Source organism: Hyla sarda, chromosome 7 (genome assembly GCF_029499605.1).
Source record: "Hyla sarda isolate aHylSar1 chromosome 7, aHylSar1.hap1, whole genome shotgun sequence".
Taxonomy (NCBI): domain Eukaryota; kingdom Metazoa; phylum Chordata; class Amphibia; order Anura; family Hylidae; genus Hyla; species Hyla sarda.
Genome location: NC_079195.1, coordinates 86,594,245 through 86,614,743, shown reverse-complemented (window position 1 = coordinate 86,614,743; position 20,499 = coordinate 86,594,245). Strand labels below are relative to the sequence as shown.

At 41.1% G+C, this 20,499-nt stretch overlaps 1 protein-coding gene across 4 annotated transcripts in view; it reads right to left on the bottom strand.

The window, feature by feature from the left end:
* Positions 1–26: 26 nt before the first annotated feature.
* The window catches only part of FAM13C (family with sequence similarity 13 member C), a 187,220-nt gene continuing 166,747 nt past the window's right edge, over positions 27–20,499 (bottom strand). For 3 of the 4 annotated variants that reach the window (XM_056529913.1, XM_056529914.1, XM_056529915.1), the window contains exons 11-15: positions 19,386–19,469; positions 9,480–9,575; positions 8,303–8,505; positions 6,111–6,212; positions 27–4,682 (exon numbers count right to left, since the gene is read on the bottom strand). In XM_056529913.1, coding sequence (XP_056385888.1) covers positions 4,559–4,682; positions 6,111–6,212; positions 8,303–8,505; positions 9,480–9,575; positions 19,386–19,469 — 609 coding nt within the window. In that variant the 3' untranslated portion in view covers positions 27–4,558. The remainder of the gene's footprint in view (positions 4,683–6,110; positions 6,213–8,302; positions 8,506–9,479; positions 9,576–19,385; positions 19,470–20,499) is intronic. The other variant, XM_056529916.1, reaches the window with a different exon arrangement.

Here is a 20,499-nt window from a genome sequence, read left to right as displayed (position 1 = left end):
ATTTTGAGTGCGTGGGTGCCTGTGTGACACGTGTGTAGAAAAGGGAACATTAGCAGCATACTCTGATACCACATATCATTCTATATTCAGAAATAAGACTTTATGCTGATATAGATAAATAGGATCAAACATGAGTAGATTAAGGCAGCTTTGCATATATCAACATTCTTCAAAAACATCTTTTTGAAAATAAAAAAAAAAAATGATATATTTTTTTAATTAATTAATAGGAAAAAAATTTAATTTAATAAAACATATTATTTAAAAAAAAAAATTATTCTAGGAGCCAATGACTGGTTGCGGGAAGTGCTAACAAATGTTAATATATATATATCATTTGTATACCTATAGTGTAGAAGAAATCATCTACTAAGTATCAACTATGTTTTATTAGAAAGAACTCCACTAATGGAATAAAGCATTAAGAATAATATAAGTAGCAGAAATGTTTCAGGAAGTTGCAACTTTTTGAATTTCCATCTTCTATTTTTGGTTGTTACAGTCAACAGAGAATATACATTATTGAGTAATATATCATTCTACACATATTCTACTCCTTGCAGTTAAATACTTGTGTGTCAAAAAAGAAAAATATATATGTGCAAGCTTTCGGAGAATAGAGGTCACCTGTTTATTCCTATACTACTTTTGCCTTTTTTGACCGAAAACTATCTAACGACACAAAGAATTTTCTGCATACCCCCGCAGACCACAGAGTTTACAAAATAAAACTTTCATGCTCAGTCCTATTACAAATATCAACTTCCAATAGCTTATTTAGTAATAATGCCTTTCATAATAACCCAGATATTGAATTTTTGGACATGCAAGGAAATATGGACAAAAGGAGCCCTATAAAAAAAGAAATGTGGTCCCCATCCTCATGTTGGCGAATAAGCAGCACACATTGATCTTGGGCACCATGTAGGAGAAAAACGCATTGTCAAAGTTGTGCTTAGGAAAAAATAGGAGCCGCCAGCTCTCCTGACATCTCTCTGTCTGTTGTAGTAAACACTTATACACTGCTCAAAAAAATAAAGGGAACACTTAAACAACACAATGTAACTGCAAGTCAAAAATTCTTCTGTGAAATCACACTGTCCACTCAGGAAGCAACACTGATTGACAATCAATTTCACATGCTGTTGTGTAAATGGAACAGACAACAGGTGGAAATTATAGACAATTAGCAAGACACCCCCAAGTGGTTGTGCAGGTGGTGACCACAGACCACTTCTCAGTTCCTATGTTTCCTGACTGATGTTTAGGTCACTTTTAAATGCTGGCGGTGCTTTCACTCTAGAGGTAGCATGAGATGGAGTCTACAACCCACACAAGTGGCTCAGGTAGTGCAGCTCATCCAGGATCGCACATCAATGTGAGCTGTGGCAAGAAGGTTTGCTGTGTCTGTCAGAGTAGTGTCCAGAGCATGAAGGCACTACCAGGAGACAGGCCAGTGCATCAGGAGACATGGAGGAGGCCGTAGGAGGGCAACAACCCAGCAGCAGGACCGCTAACTCCGCCTTTGTGCACAGAGGAGCAGGAGAAGCACTGCCAGAGCCCTGCAAAATGACCACCAGCAGGCCACAAATGTGCATGTGTCCACTCAAACGGTCAGAAACAGACTCCATGAGGGTGGTATGAGGGCCCGACGTTCACAGGTGGGGGTTGTGCTTACAGCCCAACACTGTGCAGGACATTTGGCATTTGCCAGAGAACACCAAGATTGTCAAATTCGCCACTGGTGCCCTGTGCTCTTCACAGATGAAAGCAGGTTCACACTGAGCACATGTGACAGACGTGACAGAGTCTGGAAACGCTGTGGAGAACGTTCTGCTGCCTACAACATCATCCAGCATGACCGGTTTGGCGGTGGGTCAATAATGATGTGGGGTGGCATTTTTTTTTTGGGGGGGGGGCGCACAGCCCTCCATATGCTTGCCAGAGGTAGCCTGACTGCCAGTAGGTACCGAGATGAGATCATCAGACCCCTTGTGAGACCATGTGCTGGTGCCGTTGGCCCTGGGTTCCTCCTAATGCAAGACAATGCTAGACCTCATGTGGCTGGAGTGTGTCAGCAGTTTCTGCAAGAGGAAGGCATTGATGCTATGGACTGGTCTGCCCGTTCCCCAGACCTGAGAACATCTGGGACATCATGTCTCGCTCCATCCACCGACGCCATGTTGCACCACAGACAGTTCAGGAGTTGGCGGATGCTTTAGTCCAGGTCTGGGAGGACATCCCTCATCAGGAGCATGCCCAGGCGTTGTAGGGAGGTCATACGGGCACGTGGAGGCCAAACACACTACTGAGCCTCACTTTGACTTGTTTTAAGGACATTACATCACAGTTGGATAAGCCTGTAGTGAGGTTTTCCACTTTGATTTTGAGTGTGACTCCATATCCAGACCTCCATGGGTTGATAAATTTGATTTCCATTGATAATTTTTGTGTGATTTTGTTGTCAGCACATTCAACTATGTAAAGACAAAAGTATTTCATACTATTAGTTCATTCATTCAGATCTAGGATGTGTTATCTTAGTGTTCCCTTTATTTTTTTGAGCAGTGTATTTCTATAAAATGATAATTATGGGGCATTGTTTCTTTGAACTCTGTGTTGTATTGCCCCTTGTCTATTTCTCCAGAACATATATAAATAAATTTACAAATTTGGTTTTGCCATTTCCCTTGCCAATAGGAATACTTGTCTAACATGGCACTGTGAGGGGGACAATTTAACTACTTTGAGCCAGTTTTCTGGAAAAAGTTGCAAAGTTTGGCACATGACTATTTTATCCATAAGTTTGTTTTCTTTTTGCACCGCTCAGGCCCCTTTGAATGAAAAAAAAAAAAAGCTGGATTGGGCTTAGAGAGATACGGGACAGGGCCTCTAGTAGCCTGACAGAAACTAGCGTAAATTATAGGTGAAATGTCTGCCATCTCCTACCTTTTGTACATTCAGGTTTTTGAGAGCGTAAGTTGCGTCAAATGTATTTAAATCTGCTCCAGTGTGAGGACATACCCTATTGGTGAAGGAAATAGCAGCACTCTGTTGTAAATTTACTAAAATTTTAAGGAAGTGGATCGACAGAACATAGACTTTGAAACTTTTTTTACAGGGATTTTTATATAAACAGACAGGTCAGGAGTGTCTACAGGTCCTCTTTAACACCGGCCGTGAGGGATTACGCCAACCAGAAATAGGCCTCACCTCTCATCTGGCCAGTAAGGCTGCTACTAAGCTATATGTACCTTTTGACAATGACACATATGTGCATGAGGCATGGAGTGGTTTAAGCATTTAGCTATCTACCATAATATCTAATATAATTTAAGGAAACATTCTTATAAAATGGTTGAAGGAAAAGTAGAGATGTAAAAATAGTGACAATTACAGCAAAGACAAGTGTTAAAAAAAAGATCAATACAAACAGTAACAGTACAAAAACATACACAAATTAAGGCTGTATTTGAATGAACAATATTGTTTTAAGTGACAGACTCCATTACATATAAAAAAAAAATCTGAAATTTTCACAAAAAAACCCTTCAGCTAACATTATCCTGTACTTTTCATTGTATAACGAATAAGAGAAATTCTTGATCAATGAAAAGGTTTAATTTATTTATACAACTACATATGCAATGCTGCTTTAATTTTACAAAGATGTCCAAAAAAATAAATATTCTGAAAAATACTTTCGATCATACAATATATGAAACTAGATATGAAACACCAGACTCTGAGCCCCATAACTCTGCAAGGAACACGATGTTGGGGCTACATGTGTCCTTAAATATATATATATATATGACAGTAAAACATATCTCTTAGATCATAGATTACAATATAATGCAGTTTCAGAAAGTGCAGTCATGTTGCTTACATTGTTGGCCTTTGGTTGAAGACAAGAACATATGGTTTTAACAGAAACGGGGGGAAAAACCACAGCTCAAATATTAAAAATAGATCACTAAAGAATAAATATATACAGTCTGTACATGGCATAAATAGATTATTTTCTGGAATCTGAAATACTCTATTTAAGTTACTGTACACATTTTCACTGTGATCTCTGCTTTGTGGGTGATGCCTATAACATATCAAAGGCACTTCAGACAATGAAGCAGATTGTAGAACCGACGTAGGGGAGCTTGTTAAATATGTCATCCTTCAAAGATTAGTAAGTTTGGCAAAATAAAACAACTCAACACACAAAATGGTAAAAGCCTTATTAACCCAGCCCCATTATTGACCACTAGCCCATTACCATCATAATGCCCTTCAGCAGAACTGTATTCCAGACCGGGACAACGTCAAGTATGTCAACCGTTGGATTTCCCACTGCTGAATAACCATTCAACAGTCTATGTCCAAGGTACTACAAAAGTGAACATGCATTAACCTTCCATCATCCCTTGTCATTGCTATTGTTCTCCCTATCAGGTAGTGTATAACTATTAAAGTGCATCAGAATGTCAGTGTTATACATGAGTGTGCAGAAATACAGCAATTTTATTCTTCTTGAATACCGTTTGTGGCAGATTCACCAGCTCTATATAGTTTTAGATACATCCTGTTTGCTGATCAAGACCTCCAGTAGCCGAAGCTTAGCTTTTATTTGTTTGTATTCACAGTACTCTTCAGCCATTGGTATCCTGTCTTCTTTCTGTGCACTTCTAAAACACAGAGGACCAAAGTGACATTGAGTGTGGAAAAGAAAATGATACATATATGCACGAAATGTAATACAATATAAATGGTCCATACAAAAACAAGGAAAAAACATTCCCGGAAAAATCCACTTAAAAAGAGGGTAACAAGTCTTTTTACCAAAAGATCTGTGAATCTGTAAAACAGTCTACCTGAGGAACTGGCCACAACAAGAACAACTTAGTATTATTGTTTATGAAAAAAAGTAGAATCGCATCCCCTCCCCTTCATCAGTCCTTACCCCTTTCCGTCATACATCTCCTTCTCTTCTTGGTTGAACTTGATGCGTCTTTTTTTTTCTCATACTAACTATGTTACTGTGCAACTACATGTAAGGGTGGGTTCACGGGCCAATTTTACTCTACGGCTGCCGGATCTGGTTGGGGAGAGCGAAAGCCGGGCGCTCCAGTATCCCAACTGGACCCAGCCTGTATCTAATTCATTTCAATAAGCCGACCGGAGTCAAACGGTGACTCTGGTCAGCACATTTTTGCCCCGTATCTGGTTTTCTGACCGGACCTAAAACTGCGGCATTCCATGGTTTTAGGTCCGGTCAGAAAAAAGGATATGGAGCAAAAAGGTGCCGACCAGAGTCACCGTTTGACTCCAGCCGGCGCACTGAAATGAATTAGATACGGGCCGGGTCTGGCTGGGATACGGGAGCTCCCAGTTTTTGCTCCCCCCAACCAGATCCGGCAGCCGTAGAGTGAAATTGTGGTGTGAACCCACCCTTACGTTATCAGGCTTCAACAAATAGAAGACTCTGGCCCGGTGGCTAAGGTGGCAGTTTTTGTTGGGGGGAGCATTGCATTTTTAATTTGGATATAATTATGTATATTATTATTATCCTTTTTTAAAACGTTTGTAACTTATTTTTGTATATTATTTTTAGCATCTTGTGCCCCCCCCCCCACCATTTTTGCATCCATTGGAGCCCCTTATTTGTTATTTGTACACTCACTGAGTACTGTGTAGCTGTCAAAAGAGAGACATTCGCTAATACAAGCAGTTCTATCTTTTTAGAAAAGAAAAAAGTTCCAACGCTTCTACGGTAAGTATTAAAATATTTTGCTTTATTAAAACATGCCTAATGACATGACTAAAGGCTGAAAGCGGCTGAAATTTGCTGGTGTTACATGTTATATAAGTGTTATATGCTGATCACAAGTTGAACATAAGCTTCCCTGCACCTATGCTGCATCTCCCCGCACCTTTGCTGCATCTCCATGCACTCCCTACTTAATGTTGTGGTTTAGCTGGAGCTTGTAGCTTCTACATTGGAGCTTGTAGACCCGTGCAGTACTGTACTGAAGCTATTGTTTGCTTTGAAGTACTATTGGCAATGTAGAGTATATATGGACATTATTGAAATTATACTATTTATTCCAGCCTACCTTCCAGTTTGTTGTAAAAAGTGCTCCTCAAATTCTCTTAAAGCTTTTCTCAGTCTTTTCTTGTCTGCCCTGGTTTCACGAAGGTGATCAAGAAGCTCGGGCCTGGAAAAAAAAAAAAGGAGACTGGGTCAAAATTTGGAAAAGGCTAGTGTCCTTAACTCTCATGTAAAGCTAAGTTCTCACCATTGTTCAGCTCCATCCAGGGGAACTCTGTCACGGGTCTGTTGGGTGTCACATAACTAAGCCGAACGGGTTCTTTGCACAACGGACACAAACAGGTCACAACAGATCCCATTGACTTGAATGTGGTCATGGGTTTATGTGGGATCGATCTTGTCAAATGAATCTGATCAGCTTCTATGAGGAGATCAGTTATAGGTTGGATCTGGGTGAAGCTGTGGATGTTATATATCTGGACTTTCCTAAGGCATTTGATACCATGCCACAAAGCTTAGTACATAAAATGAGGATGCTGGGACTAGGGGAGGATATACAGTATGTAACTAGTTTATTGATAGGAAGCAGAGGGTGGATATTAATGGAACTTACTCTTATTGACTGACAGTTACGGTACCACGGGGGTCAGTACTGGGTCCTTTTGAATATGTTTATTTTTTACCTTGTAGAGGGATTACAAAGTATGATTTGAATATTTGCAGATGACACTAAGCTAGATAAGGTGATCACCACAGAGGAGGATAATGTTTTATCGGGGTTCAGGGAGCCTTGAGGCTTGGGCACAGACATGGCAAATGAAGCTTAATGTGGATAAATGTAAGGTTATGCACTTGGGCCGTAAAAACAATATGTACAATTGTGTGCTAAATAATTAAACATTAGGTTAAACTACTACCGAAAAGAACTTAGGGATACTGGTGGACACTAAGCACAACTGTAGTGACCAGTTCCAGGCAGCTGCTGCCAAAGCTAACAAATCCATGGGATATATCAGGCGAGATATAGAGGCTCATGACAAGAACATAGTTTCACATAAATCCTTAGTCAGACCACATATGGAGTATTGTGTCCAATTTGGGGCACCTGTTTATAAGGAGGACATGGCTGAACTGGAGAGGGTGCAGAGGAAGGCATCAAGGATAATTCATGGTATGGAAGGATTACAGGACCAAGACAGGTTATCAAGCTTGGGGTTGTATAGTTTGGAGAAAAAGACGTCTTTGGGGCGATCTGATTACAATGTACTGTACAGTCCTAACAAACCCAGTCACCGTGCTGTCTGCAGCAACAGAGAACCTGTACAGCCATGAGCATGAGCCTCTAGTCTTAAGGGGGTACTCCGGTGGAAAACTATTTTTTATATCAACTGGTGCCAATTTACAGATTTGTAAATTACTTCTATTTAACCCCTTAAGGACGCATGACGTAAATGTACGTCCTGGTGCGGTGGTACTTAACGCACCAGGACGTACATTTACGTCCTGTGCATAACCGCGGGCATCGGAGCGATGTCCGTGTCATGCGCGGCTGATCCTGGCTGCTGATCGCAGCCAGGGACCCGCCGGCAATGGCTGACGCCCGCGATCTCGCGGGCGTTTGCCATTAACCCCTCAGGTGCCGGGATCAATACAGATCCCGGCATCTGCGGCAGTGCGCGATTTCAATGAATGATCGGATCGCCCGCAGCGCTGCTGCGGGGATCCGATCATTCAGAACGCCGCACGGAGGTCCCCTCACCTTCCTCCTTCCGGCTCCCGGCATCTCCTGCTCTGGTCTGAGATCGAGCAGACCAGAACAGAAGATCGCCGATAACACTGATCTGTTCTATGTCCTATACATAGAACAGATCAGTATTAGCAATCATAGTATTGCTATGAATAGTCCCCTATGGGGACTATTCAAGTGTAAAAAAATTTTTTTTTAAATGTAAAAGTAAAAGTAAAAAAAAAGTGGTCAGACAGAAAGGCAATTCAAAAAGAAAATAACCTTCTGTGAATAATACAGCAGCTGATAAGCACTGGAAGGGTTAAGATTTTTAAATAGAACTTTCTGGCACCAGTTCATTTAAAATAAAATGTTTTCCAGGGGAGTACCCCTTTAATGGGTGTCTACCTATAATGGACATTAGATAATTTCACATACAAATGCACATTAATGTACTGCCTCCTCTATTGCAAACAAAACAGATGCTTACCCTTGTTACCATATGCCAAAATAAAACAACTAACACTTACATAGATGCTTCGTGAAGGTTAGACATAGACAGCGCTGGTTGCCGCATGTTTCGTTTCTCCTCCAGAGGAGAGACATATGCAGGTTCTAGGTCTTCATTGCAGTATATAAGGTGCTCCTCTGCTGCTACATCTGGTTCTTCAGTCAATACAAACTCAGTGGAGGAATTCTGGGCACTGTCGTCATCAGAGTCCTCTTCTTCATGCTAAACAGATAACATATAATACTTATCTCTACATGTCCTACAGTCTATATTTCATGACGTAATTGAAGAAACAGCACGTCACCTAACAAGCCTCAGGCAATGACAACTGAAGGTCACCGGAATACGCTTATTATTTTGGGGCCATGTTTAAAGGGGAAGTCCAAAGGATAGGGGATAAGATGTCTGATCGCGGGGGTCCCACTGCTGGGGGCCCCCACTATCTCCGTGCTGCACCCGGTGTTTGTTTAGAGCGTCGGGTTCAGCGCCGGAGGCTTTTGATGTCACGGCCGCGCCCCGCTCATGACGTCAAAGCCACGCCCCCTCAATGCAAGTCTATGGTAGAGGGCGTGACAGCCGCCACGCCCCCTCCCAGAGACTTGCACTGAGGGGGCATGGCAGTGATGTCACGGGCCTTCACACCGCATTGCCAGTCATCAGGCATGGAATGAAGTTCGCTCCATGCAACGGATGTCTGGGGTGCCGCAGCCGAGACCACGGGGGTCCCCAGTGGCGGGACCCCTGCGATCACACATCTTATCCCCTATCCTTTGGATAGGGGATAAGATGTCTAGGGGTGGAGTACCCCTTTAAATATCAGCTTCCGTGTATAAGGGAAAAGAAGAAAGCAATGAGGAAATGTGGAATAGAGAGCTGTTTACTCCTGAAGATAAATAGCAATAATACAAAATTCTCTTCTGTTTGTCTGTGTAATGTGTAGAATAAAAGTGACAGTAAAATAGACCATAATTCTAGAAGTAACCATTACTGAAAATATATAGTCCTATAAGGACGCTCCCTTATAATTGTGAAAACAACTGCACTCGGTCTATCTATTATCTCCTGACAGCTTCTGGATCTCGCAGATTGTGTAGGAGATCAAGGACACTTATTTTTAGGTACAAGGACCGGAATAAAGTAATGTCCGCCTACAAGTGTGTGTAGACAGAACAAGTCAGAAAAACAAAGGGACTCACAATTGTGGGGATCAAGGATGCGGTGGACAACAACTGCTTTATAATCCGGTATCTGTCATAGAGCGGTTTCATTAGGCTTCTCTCTTGCTTTGTAACCTAAAATAGCAAAGATATTATGTACCATGCGTTATTACAATATACTACAGATTTCACCAGGCCAACATATACATTACAACATCATTGGATTTACATGCGTAAGACCGGAAACACATAAGCAATACATGAATGACATTTATAGAACCAAATGTGACAAATCTCAACACTCAGGCATCAAATGCAAATCTTCTGCTATTCTAGTAATCGATCACTGATCATCAGTTTGGTAACTGTGTCTATCCATACTTATACAGTGATCCCTCAACTTACAATGGCCTCAACATACAATAGTTTCAACATACAATGTCTATTCTGGACCATTGTAACTTGAAACCAGACTCAACATACAATGCTACGGACTCTGCAAAACGTGTCAATGGCTGGAAGAACCGGCCAATCAGAATGGGCTTTTCAATGGTAGAACCCCGTATTCCTGAAGTGCATGCACTGACTGGTGTCTGGTGGCGCCCCCCTACAGTACAGGGAGGTATTACATGTTCTGTACGCTTTACCTCTGCCAGGGTTAGCTGCTCCTTTGGATACCAGGTTTGGGTGGCTCCATTTTACTATTTTTAGGACATTGCGTGTTCTGTACAGGACCCTGAAGAAGCTCCTGTCCTCTACATAGACCAGTGTTTCCCAAAGAGGGTGCCTCCAGCTGTTGCAAAACTACAACTCCCAGCATGCCCGGACAGCCGAAGGCTGTCCGGGCATGCTGGGAGTTGTAGTTTTGAAACAGCTGGAGGCACCCTCTTTGGGAAACACTAAAATAGACAGTGAATTACATCTCCCAGCAGATCTTTCTTACTTTTATATGTAAGGACTTGCTTTATCTATATTAGTTATCTATTATTTTTCTTTAATCCTCACTCTTTCCTATTTTTTGGATGATATTTTGGTGGCTTCAGAACCAATTACCAGGTTTCCATAGAGTTCTGGTCTCAACATACAATGGTTTCAACATACAATAGTCGTCCTGGAACCAATTAATATTGTAACTTGAGGGACCGCTGTATGCATGATGTAGAACACAATAACCACTGGTATTGATTGTTCCCATTGTAATATCTAGCAGTAACTGTGACAATTGAATTTAGGAAATGCACAGTCAGTCCACTATAGTCTTAGTCCAGCTTCACTTATGTATGGAGTGGTCTCCTCTCTGATTTCTTCTTTAGTAAATATGTAAATTCACCAGAAAAGAATTATGTTTTAGGGTCTATTCACACGGCAAGCGGAAATTCAGAAGTGTGAATGGGAGTGCGGAATCCCATAGAAGTCTATGAGGCGGAATTCGGAAAGCGGAAATTCTGTCATGTGAATAGACCCTTAAAGGGGTATTCCAGTGAAAATCTTTTTATTTATTTTTTTTCATATGAACTGGCTCCAGAAAGTTTAACAGATTTGTAAATTATTTTTATTTAAAAAAAATCTTAATCCTTCCAGTACTTATCAGCTACTGAAGATCTGTCTGTCTCAGGAACTGTCCAGAGCAGGATAGGTTTTCTATGGGGAATTGCTCCTACTCTGGACAGTTCCAAAGACAGACAGAGGTGTCAGCAGAGAGTACTGTGGTCCAACAGAACAAAACAACTCAACTTCAGCAGCTGATAAGTACTGGAAGGATTAAGATTTTTTTTATAGTAAGTAATTTACAAATCTGTTTAACTTTCTGGAGCCAGTTGATATGGAAAATAAAATGTTTTTCACTGGAATACCCTTTTAAGCTGTTGGGCTAGGAACAGATCCAGAAAAAAATGAAATGCCACAAAAAAAATGCCCCCATAAATGTTTTCTTTATGTATATTTGTACAGGCGTTCTTTGGGGGGGGGGGGGGGGAGTGTTTTATCCCCTGCGTTTTTTCATTACAAATCATGTGATTTTATTTATTTATTTATTTTTTTAAATCATGTTTCTATTAAAGAAATAAGAGGAAAAAAGGCCAGAAAAATGTCAATATCTATACACACATGCAGTGAGATTTATCAAAACCTGTGTAGATAAATAAGTTAACCAGTCTCCCATAGCAACCAATCAGATTGCTTCTTTCATTTTTGAATGGGTCTCTGAAAAATCAAAGAAGCGATCTGATTGGTTGCTATGGGCAACTGGGCCTCTACACAGGTTTTGATAAATCTCCCCCCATAGTGTTTTCTCTTGTGTTTTACACATGAATAGAAGTCTATGGGAGCAAAAATACCAAGATATCTTATATATGCCCTACCCTCAGCATGCTGAAAAACTTCTACTAAGACCCAAAAGGGGGAAAAAACAAACACCATGTGGTTATGGCATTTTATGGTTTTCAATTGACATTAAAGGGGTATTCCAGGCAAAACCTTTTTTATATATATATATACATATATCAACTGGCTCTGGAAAGTTAAACAGATTTGTAAATTACTTCTATTAAAAAATCTTAATCCTTCCAATAGTTATTAGCTTCTGAAGTTTTCTGTCTAACTGCTCAATGATGATGTCATGTCCCGGGAGCTGTGCATGATGGGCGAATATCCCCATAGGAACTGCACAGCTCCCGGGACGTGAGTCATCAAAGAGCAGTTAGACAGAAAACAACAACTCAACTTCAGAAGCTAATAACTATTGGAAAGATTAAGATTTTTTAATAGAAGTAATTTACAAATCTGTTTAACTTTCCGGAGCCAGTTGATATATACAAAAAAAAGTTTTGGCCTGGAATACCCCTTTAAGCTAACATTTTGTGGCAGCATTTTTGGTTTAGAAAAAAAAGTGTAGCTTTCTTTCGTGTTTTTTTTTTTTGTTTTTTTTTACAAAACCGCCAAGTGCGATTCCAGCCTATTTCTGCTATTCCTTCTGGAATTGTATCAATAATGTGACAATAAGGCAGTGCTTCTTTGACAAAACAGACAGACTCAATCAACATCGGTATGACAGTCCTATTGGAATAGAAGGAGTCGGCACTCGTGTCCCATGTGGTGCACCCAGACCAGAGACTAAACCGGACGATAGAAATGAAGTCTCGGCACTCACAGATAATCTTGCAAAATCTTTCGGTGTTTATTCTCACATGTGGCATACAGGACACGTTTCGGCTTCACGCCGTTATCAACCGCAACGCGGTTGATAACGGCGTGAAGCCGAAACGCGTCCTGTATGCCACTTGTATGAATAAACACCGAAAGATTTTGCAAGATTATCTGTGAGTGCCGAGACTTCATTTCTATCGCGGTTGATAACGGCGTGAAGCCGAAACGCGTCCTGTATGCCACTTGTATGAATAAACACCGAAAGATTTTGCAAGATTATCTGTGAGTGCCGAGACTTCATTTCTATCGCGGTTGATAACGGCGTGAAGCCGAAACGCGTCCTGTATGCCACTTGTATGAATAAACACCGAAAGATTTTGCAAGATTATCTGTGAGTGCCGAGACTTCATTTCTATCGCGGTTGATAACGGCGTGAAGCCGAAACGCGTCCTGTATGCCACTTGTATGAATAAACACCGAAAGATTTTGCAAGATTATCTGTGAGTGCCGAGACTTCATTTCTATCGCGGTTGATAACGGCGTGAAGCCGAAACGCGTCCTGTATGCCACTTGTATGAATAAACACCGAAAGATTTTGCAAGATTATCTGTGAGTGCCGAGACTTCATTTCTATCGCGGTTGATAACGGCGTGAAGCCGAAACGCGTCCTGTATGCCACTTGTTTGAATAAACACTGAAAGATTTTGCAAGATTATCTGTGAGTGCCGAGACTTCATTTCTATCGTCCGGTATGACAGTCCTAGACTGTGTGCACACCCCATTTAGAAGGAGAATAGTAGCACCCAGTTATTAGTTTATTCATACATTTGAAGGAGGAATGAGACACAACACAATGTAACGCTCCAAAGCATGACCATATAGAACTGTTATTTTATACAGAATGTATTAACTAAACATATGTCAAGTTCTCTTTCAAGATAAACTCTACATAAATAAAAAAATAAGGAATAATAATAACAATAATAATAATTAGTATTATTCTGTTATTTATACTACACCAACCAATTATGCAGTGCTATATAAATCTAATCATTAGTCCCATGAGTCACTCTAATTTCCAGATGAAGCTATCAATATGTTTTAATCACTCATCCCTGACCATCTAACTGCCTTATCTCACATACAATGTATTGTGCCCTCATTAGCCACTAGTTTATTTCTATTATGTTCTAGACATCCCTTCTAGAACATAGGGAAGGAGCTAGTGTTTAGTAATTGCTAGGCAGGTTTAGACCATAAGAAGATGATACATTCCTTATACATACTAAAGGGGTACTCCAGTGGAAATTTTTTTTTTCTTTCAAATCAACTGGTGACAGAAAGTTAAACAGATTTGTAAATTACTTCTATTAAAAAATATTAATCCTTCCAGTACTTATCAGCTGTTGTATGGTCCACAGGAAGTTCTTTTAATTTTTTAATTTATTTTCAGTTTGACCACAGTGCACTCTGTTGACACCTCTGTCCAAGTCAGGAACTGTCCGGAGCAGGAGAGGTTTGGTAGGGGATTTGCTTGTACTCACTACAGTTCCTGACACAGACAGAGGTGTCAGCAGAGAGCACTGTGGTCAGACAGAAAAACTCAACTTCCTCTTCGATGCCATGACTAAGGGTCCAGCTTGACCCGAAACACGTTGGTGTTTTCTGTGCTTTCCATGTGATCTTCAATAAAGTCCCTGTTTGATTTTATCCTGCGCTGGATCCTTTCTTCTTTGTGATATTATTTGGACTGGGAGCACTACCGGCTAATCCGAGCACAGGTGTGGGTGTCCAGCAGAGGTGAGCCGTCAATCCTGCTTAAGGGTATGTTCACACTGAGGAATTGGAGAGGAATTTCCACGAGTAATTCTGCTTGCTTTTTCCTCTCCAAATCATTCAGCAGTGAAAACCCCATAGAGTTGTGCAGAATTTCTGCCCCTCAGTTCACACTGAGGAATTTCCTCAAGCAGAATTCTGACGAGGAAGTCTGTTCTGCTTGAAGAAAGAACATGTTCTTTCTTTCAGGCGGAATCAGCATCTTAGGCTAGGTTCAGACTACGGAATCTCCAGGCAGAAAATTTCCGCCCGGAGATTCCGAGTGCGGCCAGCGCCGGCTGAATCAGTCGGCGCTAGGACCGCGCGGACACTGCAGTCTCAAATAGACTGCAATGTGTTCCGCGCGGATTTCCGCCTGAAGAAAGAGCACCGCCTTTCTTCAGGCGGAAATTTCTAAGCGGATTTTCAAAGCGGATTTTCCACTTCACAAATTCCGAAGTGTGAATTTGTCAACGGAAACCCATTCACTACACTAGACATTTTAGCAAGCAGAATTTCTGACGGAAATTTTACGACTGAATTTCTGTTGAAAATTCTGTAGTCTGAACCTAGCCTTACTCCCATAAAGATCATTGTAAAAAAAAAAAAATTTCAGTCAGAATCCTTTCCACGCGGAATTGGCACGGAATTGGCACGGAATTTCCGCATGAAAAAAAAAAAAGAGGATAATATATATATATATATATATATATATATATGTATATATATATATATATATTATACTCTTCTCCTCCTCCGCTTGAAATTTTCATTTCCGCGTGTGGAATTCCGCTCGAAATCTCTGTGTGTTCTTGTGGAAAAGTAACAATATTTTGAGGCAGAAAATTTCTGCTTGATTTCCGCCCCAATTCCTCAGTGTGAAGATACCCTAAGCCTAACTTCCTCTTTAGTATACTGCAACTGATAAGTACTGGAAGGATTAAGATTTTTTAATAAAAGTCATTTACAAATCTGTTTAACTTTCTGGCACCAGTTGGTTTAAAAAACAAATCGTTTTCCACTGGAGTACCCCTTTAAGATATATACCATGAGAATATGTTAAATCACTTATACATATTAAGCTATATACCATGAGAATATGTCAAATCACTTATACATATTAAGCTATATACCATGAGAAGATGATACATCCCTTATACATATTAAGCTATATACCATGAGAAGATGATACATTCCTTATACATATTAAGCTATATACCATGAGAAGACAATACATAACTTATACATATCAAGCTATTTCCCATGAGAAGATGATAAATTCCTCATACATATTAAGCTACACGTATATATATCATGAGAAGATGATAAATTCCTTATACATATTAAGCTATACGTATATACCATGAGAAGATGATACATTCCTTATACATATTAAGCTATACGTATATACCATGAGAAGATGATACATTCCTTATACATATTAAGCTATACGTATATACCATGAGAAGATGCTAAGTGCCTTAGACATATTAAACATCATACCGTTTTTTTAAATAAAGAAATGGCCTTGGGTGGTTCTTCAGGGATGTTAAATGGGTACTCCGGTGGAAAACTTTTTTTTTTTTTTTTATCAACTGGTGCTAGAAAGTTAAACAGATTTGTAAATTACTTCTATTAAAAAATCTTAATCCTTCCAGTACATATTAGCGGCTGTATACTATAGAGGAAATGCTTTTATTTTTGGATTTCTCTTCTGTCACGACCACAGTGCTCTCTGCTGACCTCTGCTGTCCATTTTTGGAACTGTCCTGAGCAGGAAAAATCCCCATAACAAACATATGTTGCTCTGGACAGTTCCTAAAATGGACAGCAGATGTCAGCAGAGAGCACTGTGGTCGTGACAGAAGAGAAATCCCCCCCCCCCCCCCCCCCCCCCCAAAAAAAAAAAAAAAGCATTTCCTCTGTAGTATACAGCCCCTAAATAGTACTGGAAGGATTACAAAATTTTAATAGAAGTAATTTACAAATCTGTTTAACTTTCTGGGACCAGTTGATTAAAAAAAAATTAAAAATAAAACATTCCACCGGAGTACCTCTTTAAATGGTAGATGTCCAAAAAGTGCCAATGTAAACAAAATAGACATTGTACTTGTTTAGTGCATAACAAGTGTTAGATGAGTTCGATAATAGGCAAACAGGCTGCTCACTAATGTGTAAAGTTGGTTTCTATTAAGGACAACTGATCAGCTGTCAAGTCAAAGTGGAAAAACCCCATGGATGATCTACAGTGCGACAGAACATAGATCAAGACAAAGTGCAGCACAAGTTCTGCATCACAGACTGACTGGGGCAGATGAAAACAATCACATCCTCAAGGTCTATTCACACTCTCTCAGGCGCTCGGCAGCCATGTTAACAATTCCCTGGACACATTTGTATAGACTTACAAATACGGAACATAAGGAGGCAGAGAGCAGCTGGACAGTCACCGGCTGAACCAATTCAAACACCAATATAATAAGAACATCAATGAACATCTTAAAGGGGTACTCCGGTGAAAACCTTTTTTCTTTTAAATCAACTGGTGGCAGAAAGTTAAACATATTTGTAAATTACTTCTATTAAAAAATCTTAATCCTTCCAGTACTTATTAGCTGCTGAATGCTACGGAGGAAATTCCTTTATTTTTGGAACACTGATGACATCACGAACACAGTGCTCTCTACTGACATCTCTGTCCATTTTAGCAACCATGCATAGCAGATGTATGCTAAGGGCAGCATGGTGGCTCAGTGGTTAGCACTGCTGCCTTGCAGTGCTGGGGACTTTGGTTCAAATCCCACTAAGGACAACAATAAATAAAGCGTTATTATTATTATAATAACGTCAGCAGAGAGAACTGTGCTCATGATGTCATCAGAGAGCATTCCAAAAAGAAAAGAATTTCCTCTGTAGTATTCAGCAGCTAATAAGTACAGGAAGGATTAAGATTTTTTAATAGAAGTAATTTACAAATATGTTTAACTTTCTGCCACCAGTTGATTTAAAAGTAAAAAGGTTTTCACCAGAGTACCCCTTTAAAGTCACACAGGGGGAGTGTTTTAGGGCTGAATGATGACCAGGTTTTGCAGGGAATAGTTACATCTGAGGTTACAAACAACTGTTCACTCTTGGCTAATATGTGAGGGCCCTCATAGGAGTTTACTCAATATGCCCTAATAGCATTGCTATGAACAGCTAAAGGGGTATTCCAATTTTTTTTTCTTCAGCCTATAAGCCCATGATGCCAAGTTATAATACTGTGTGATATGCTTCTATTATCTCTGCGTGGGGCTTTGTCCTGTTTTTCATGCACGAGACCAACCCCAGGAAGTGATGTAGTGCAAGTTTCCTGTTGTCTCTGACCTTCCCCAGCATTCCATGTAGCCAGAGAAAATGTCACAAGTCACATGATCTCCAGGGAGCGCGGCTATGCTGCAGTGGGTGGATGAATAGCAGGGTGTGAAAGGGAGATACTAAAGTAATGTTATCCACTGTAGCATAGCCATGCCCGCCGGAGACCATGTGACTTGAGATATATTGTCTGTGACTACATAGAATGCTGGGAAAGGTCAGAGACGACAGTAAAAGAAAAAGATTTGCACTACAGCTCTTCTGGGTGTGGGTCTAGTGCATGAAAACGGGACAAAGTAGCACATGGAGATAACAGAAGCAAATTACATGGCATTATAACTTGGCATCATGGGTTTAAAGGCTAAAGGAAAAAATCCTGGAATGCCCCTTTTTTATACATTAAAGGGCTTTTACTTTAAAAGCTGAAAATGCAAGGTGAAAGTTTCCACTGCTCCCTTTACTCTACCCATAATCCAAAGTAGGGCTGCACGATATGGGGAAAATGTGCGATTGGGATTATGGGCCTAAATATTGCTATTTCATTATGCAATGCGATATAATAAATGGCAAAATCTCGCCATTTCATATCCAATCTCATCACATTTTCCCCCTATGTCACATTCCCCTCTCCCCCTGCCACATTCTCCCCCATATCACATCTCACCCCCCCATGACATTCCCCCCTCCCCCTGTCACATTCCCCCTCCCCCTGCCACATCCCCCCCTCACATCCACCCGCCCACATTCTCCCCCTTGTCACATTCTCCCCTCCCTGTCACATTCTCCCCCGTCACATTCCCCACTCCGTCACACTCTCCCCCGTCACATTCCCCACTCCCCGTCACATTCCCCACTCCCCGTCACATTCTCCCCCGTCACATTCCCCACTCCCGTCACATTCCCCCTGTCACATTCTCCCCCATATCACATCTCCCCCTCTGTCACATTCTTCCCCCCTGTCAAATGCCCCCGTCACCTTCCCTCCCTCCCCCGTCATATTCCCCCCTGTCACATTATCCCCCCGTCACACCCCCCCTCATCACATTATCCCCGCCCCCCGTCACATTATCCCCCCCGTCACATTATCCCCCCCTTTGTCACATCGCCCCCCATCTGTAACATTACCACCACCCCCGTAACCTCCTCCCCTCCTGTCACATTCTCCCCCCTGTAGGTAGATTTTTGTACTGCAGCAATACACTGGGTTTTCCGGGCGGTTTTCAAATCTCCCACCGTATCCGGGAAACCCAGTTTGTTTGCAGCAGAAAAAGACCTTTCCCCATCAACCAATCACTGGCTTGACACGTGACACAGCTGCGGCCAGTGATTGGCTGAAAAGAGAAAGGTCCTACTACTCGCGATTCGATTGCTTTTGCGATATATCGTGCAGCCCTAATCCAAAGTACCCTAACAATGCATCGCCTTACTTACTGATATAACAGCTAGGTGTACATATAAAGTTGACATATAAGTAGGGCATTATTACTGACACCATCAACACTGTTCAATACAGAAATTAACAGACAAGACAAGAACTATCCCTCCTACAACAGCCAACAACAACACATTGTGAGTAGATTGGAACAAACTGTTAGGGTCACTACAGCTCCGAAACTCTGTGAAGATACTTACTGGGCGTCCATGAATATTCTCAAAATACAGTAGACATTTCTGGAGACTCATTTTTTCCAGATTCATTTGCTTTTTTGTCATATCCTATTTAAAAAAGTTATTGGTATAGTTAGGAGGAATACTACGTGATTATTTTATGTCAGAGAATTTATAGGCAAGTATTCCGATTGGCTTGTTCACACATGCACTTAAAGGGGTTCTCCACCCCTAGACATCTTATTCCTATCCATAGCATAGGGGATAAGATGTCTGATCGCAGGGGTCCCGCCACTGGGGACCCCTGCGATCTTGGCTGCGGCACCCCAGACATCTGGTGCACAGAGCGAACTTTGCTCCATGCCGGAGGATGACTGGCGATGTGGGGGCGGAGGCTCATGACAACACGGTCACGCCCCACTCGTGATGTCACAGCCATGCCCCCTCAATGCAAGTCTATGGGAGAGGGTGTGAGGGCCGTCACGCCCCCTCCCATAGACTTGCATCGAGGGGGCGTGGTTGTGACATGATGAGCCTCCGGCGCTGCACTTGACGCTCTAAACGAACGCTGGGTGCAGCAGGCAGATTGCAGGTGTCCCCAGTGGCAGGACCCCCGCAATCAGACATCTTATCCCTATCCTTTGGATAGGGGATAAGATGTCTAGGGGCGGAGTATCCCTTTAATGCTGAATATGGACAAGCATAACATAGGTCCTTATATTACAATTATCTGCCACTGGCTTTACTTTATCATGAAATTCTGTTTTAAAAGCTAGACTTGTCAACAAAGCCTAGCTCTCTAACTCACAATTCTAAAAAAACGAAAATACACTGTATTTCTTGACGCACTTTTGGCGCACAACGCACCAAAATGAAATACATGTTTTGAATAACTGTGGTGCAAGGAAGTACTAAGCTCACATCAATGGCGTATTTTTAGGTTTGTTCTATTATATAAATAATGAACCAATGTACAAAATACCGGTCCATGAATTATTTCATATGCATATTGTGCAGATTCTGTGGATGGTAAGTTTGAATTATGAATATTGTGTTGTGTAATTTTTGGTAAATTGTATTGCCATTTTTTTTTATATGATTGCTTTTATGCTGCCCTAGTGCATGTGGCATATTGAAA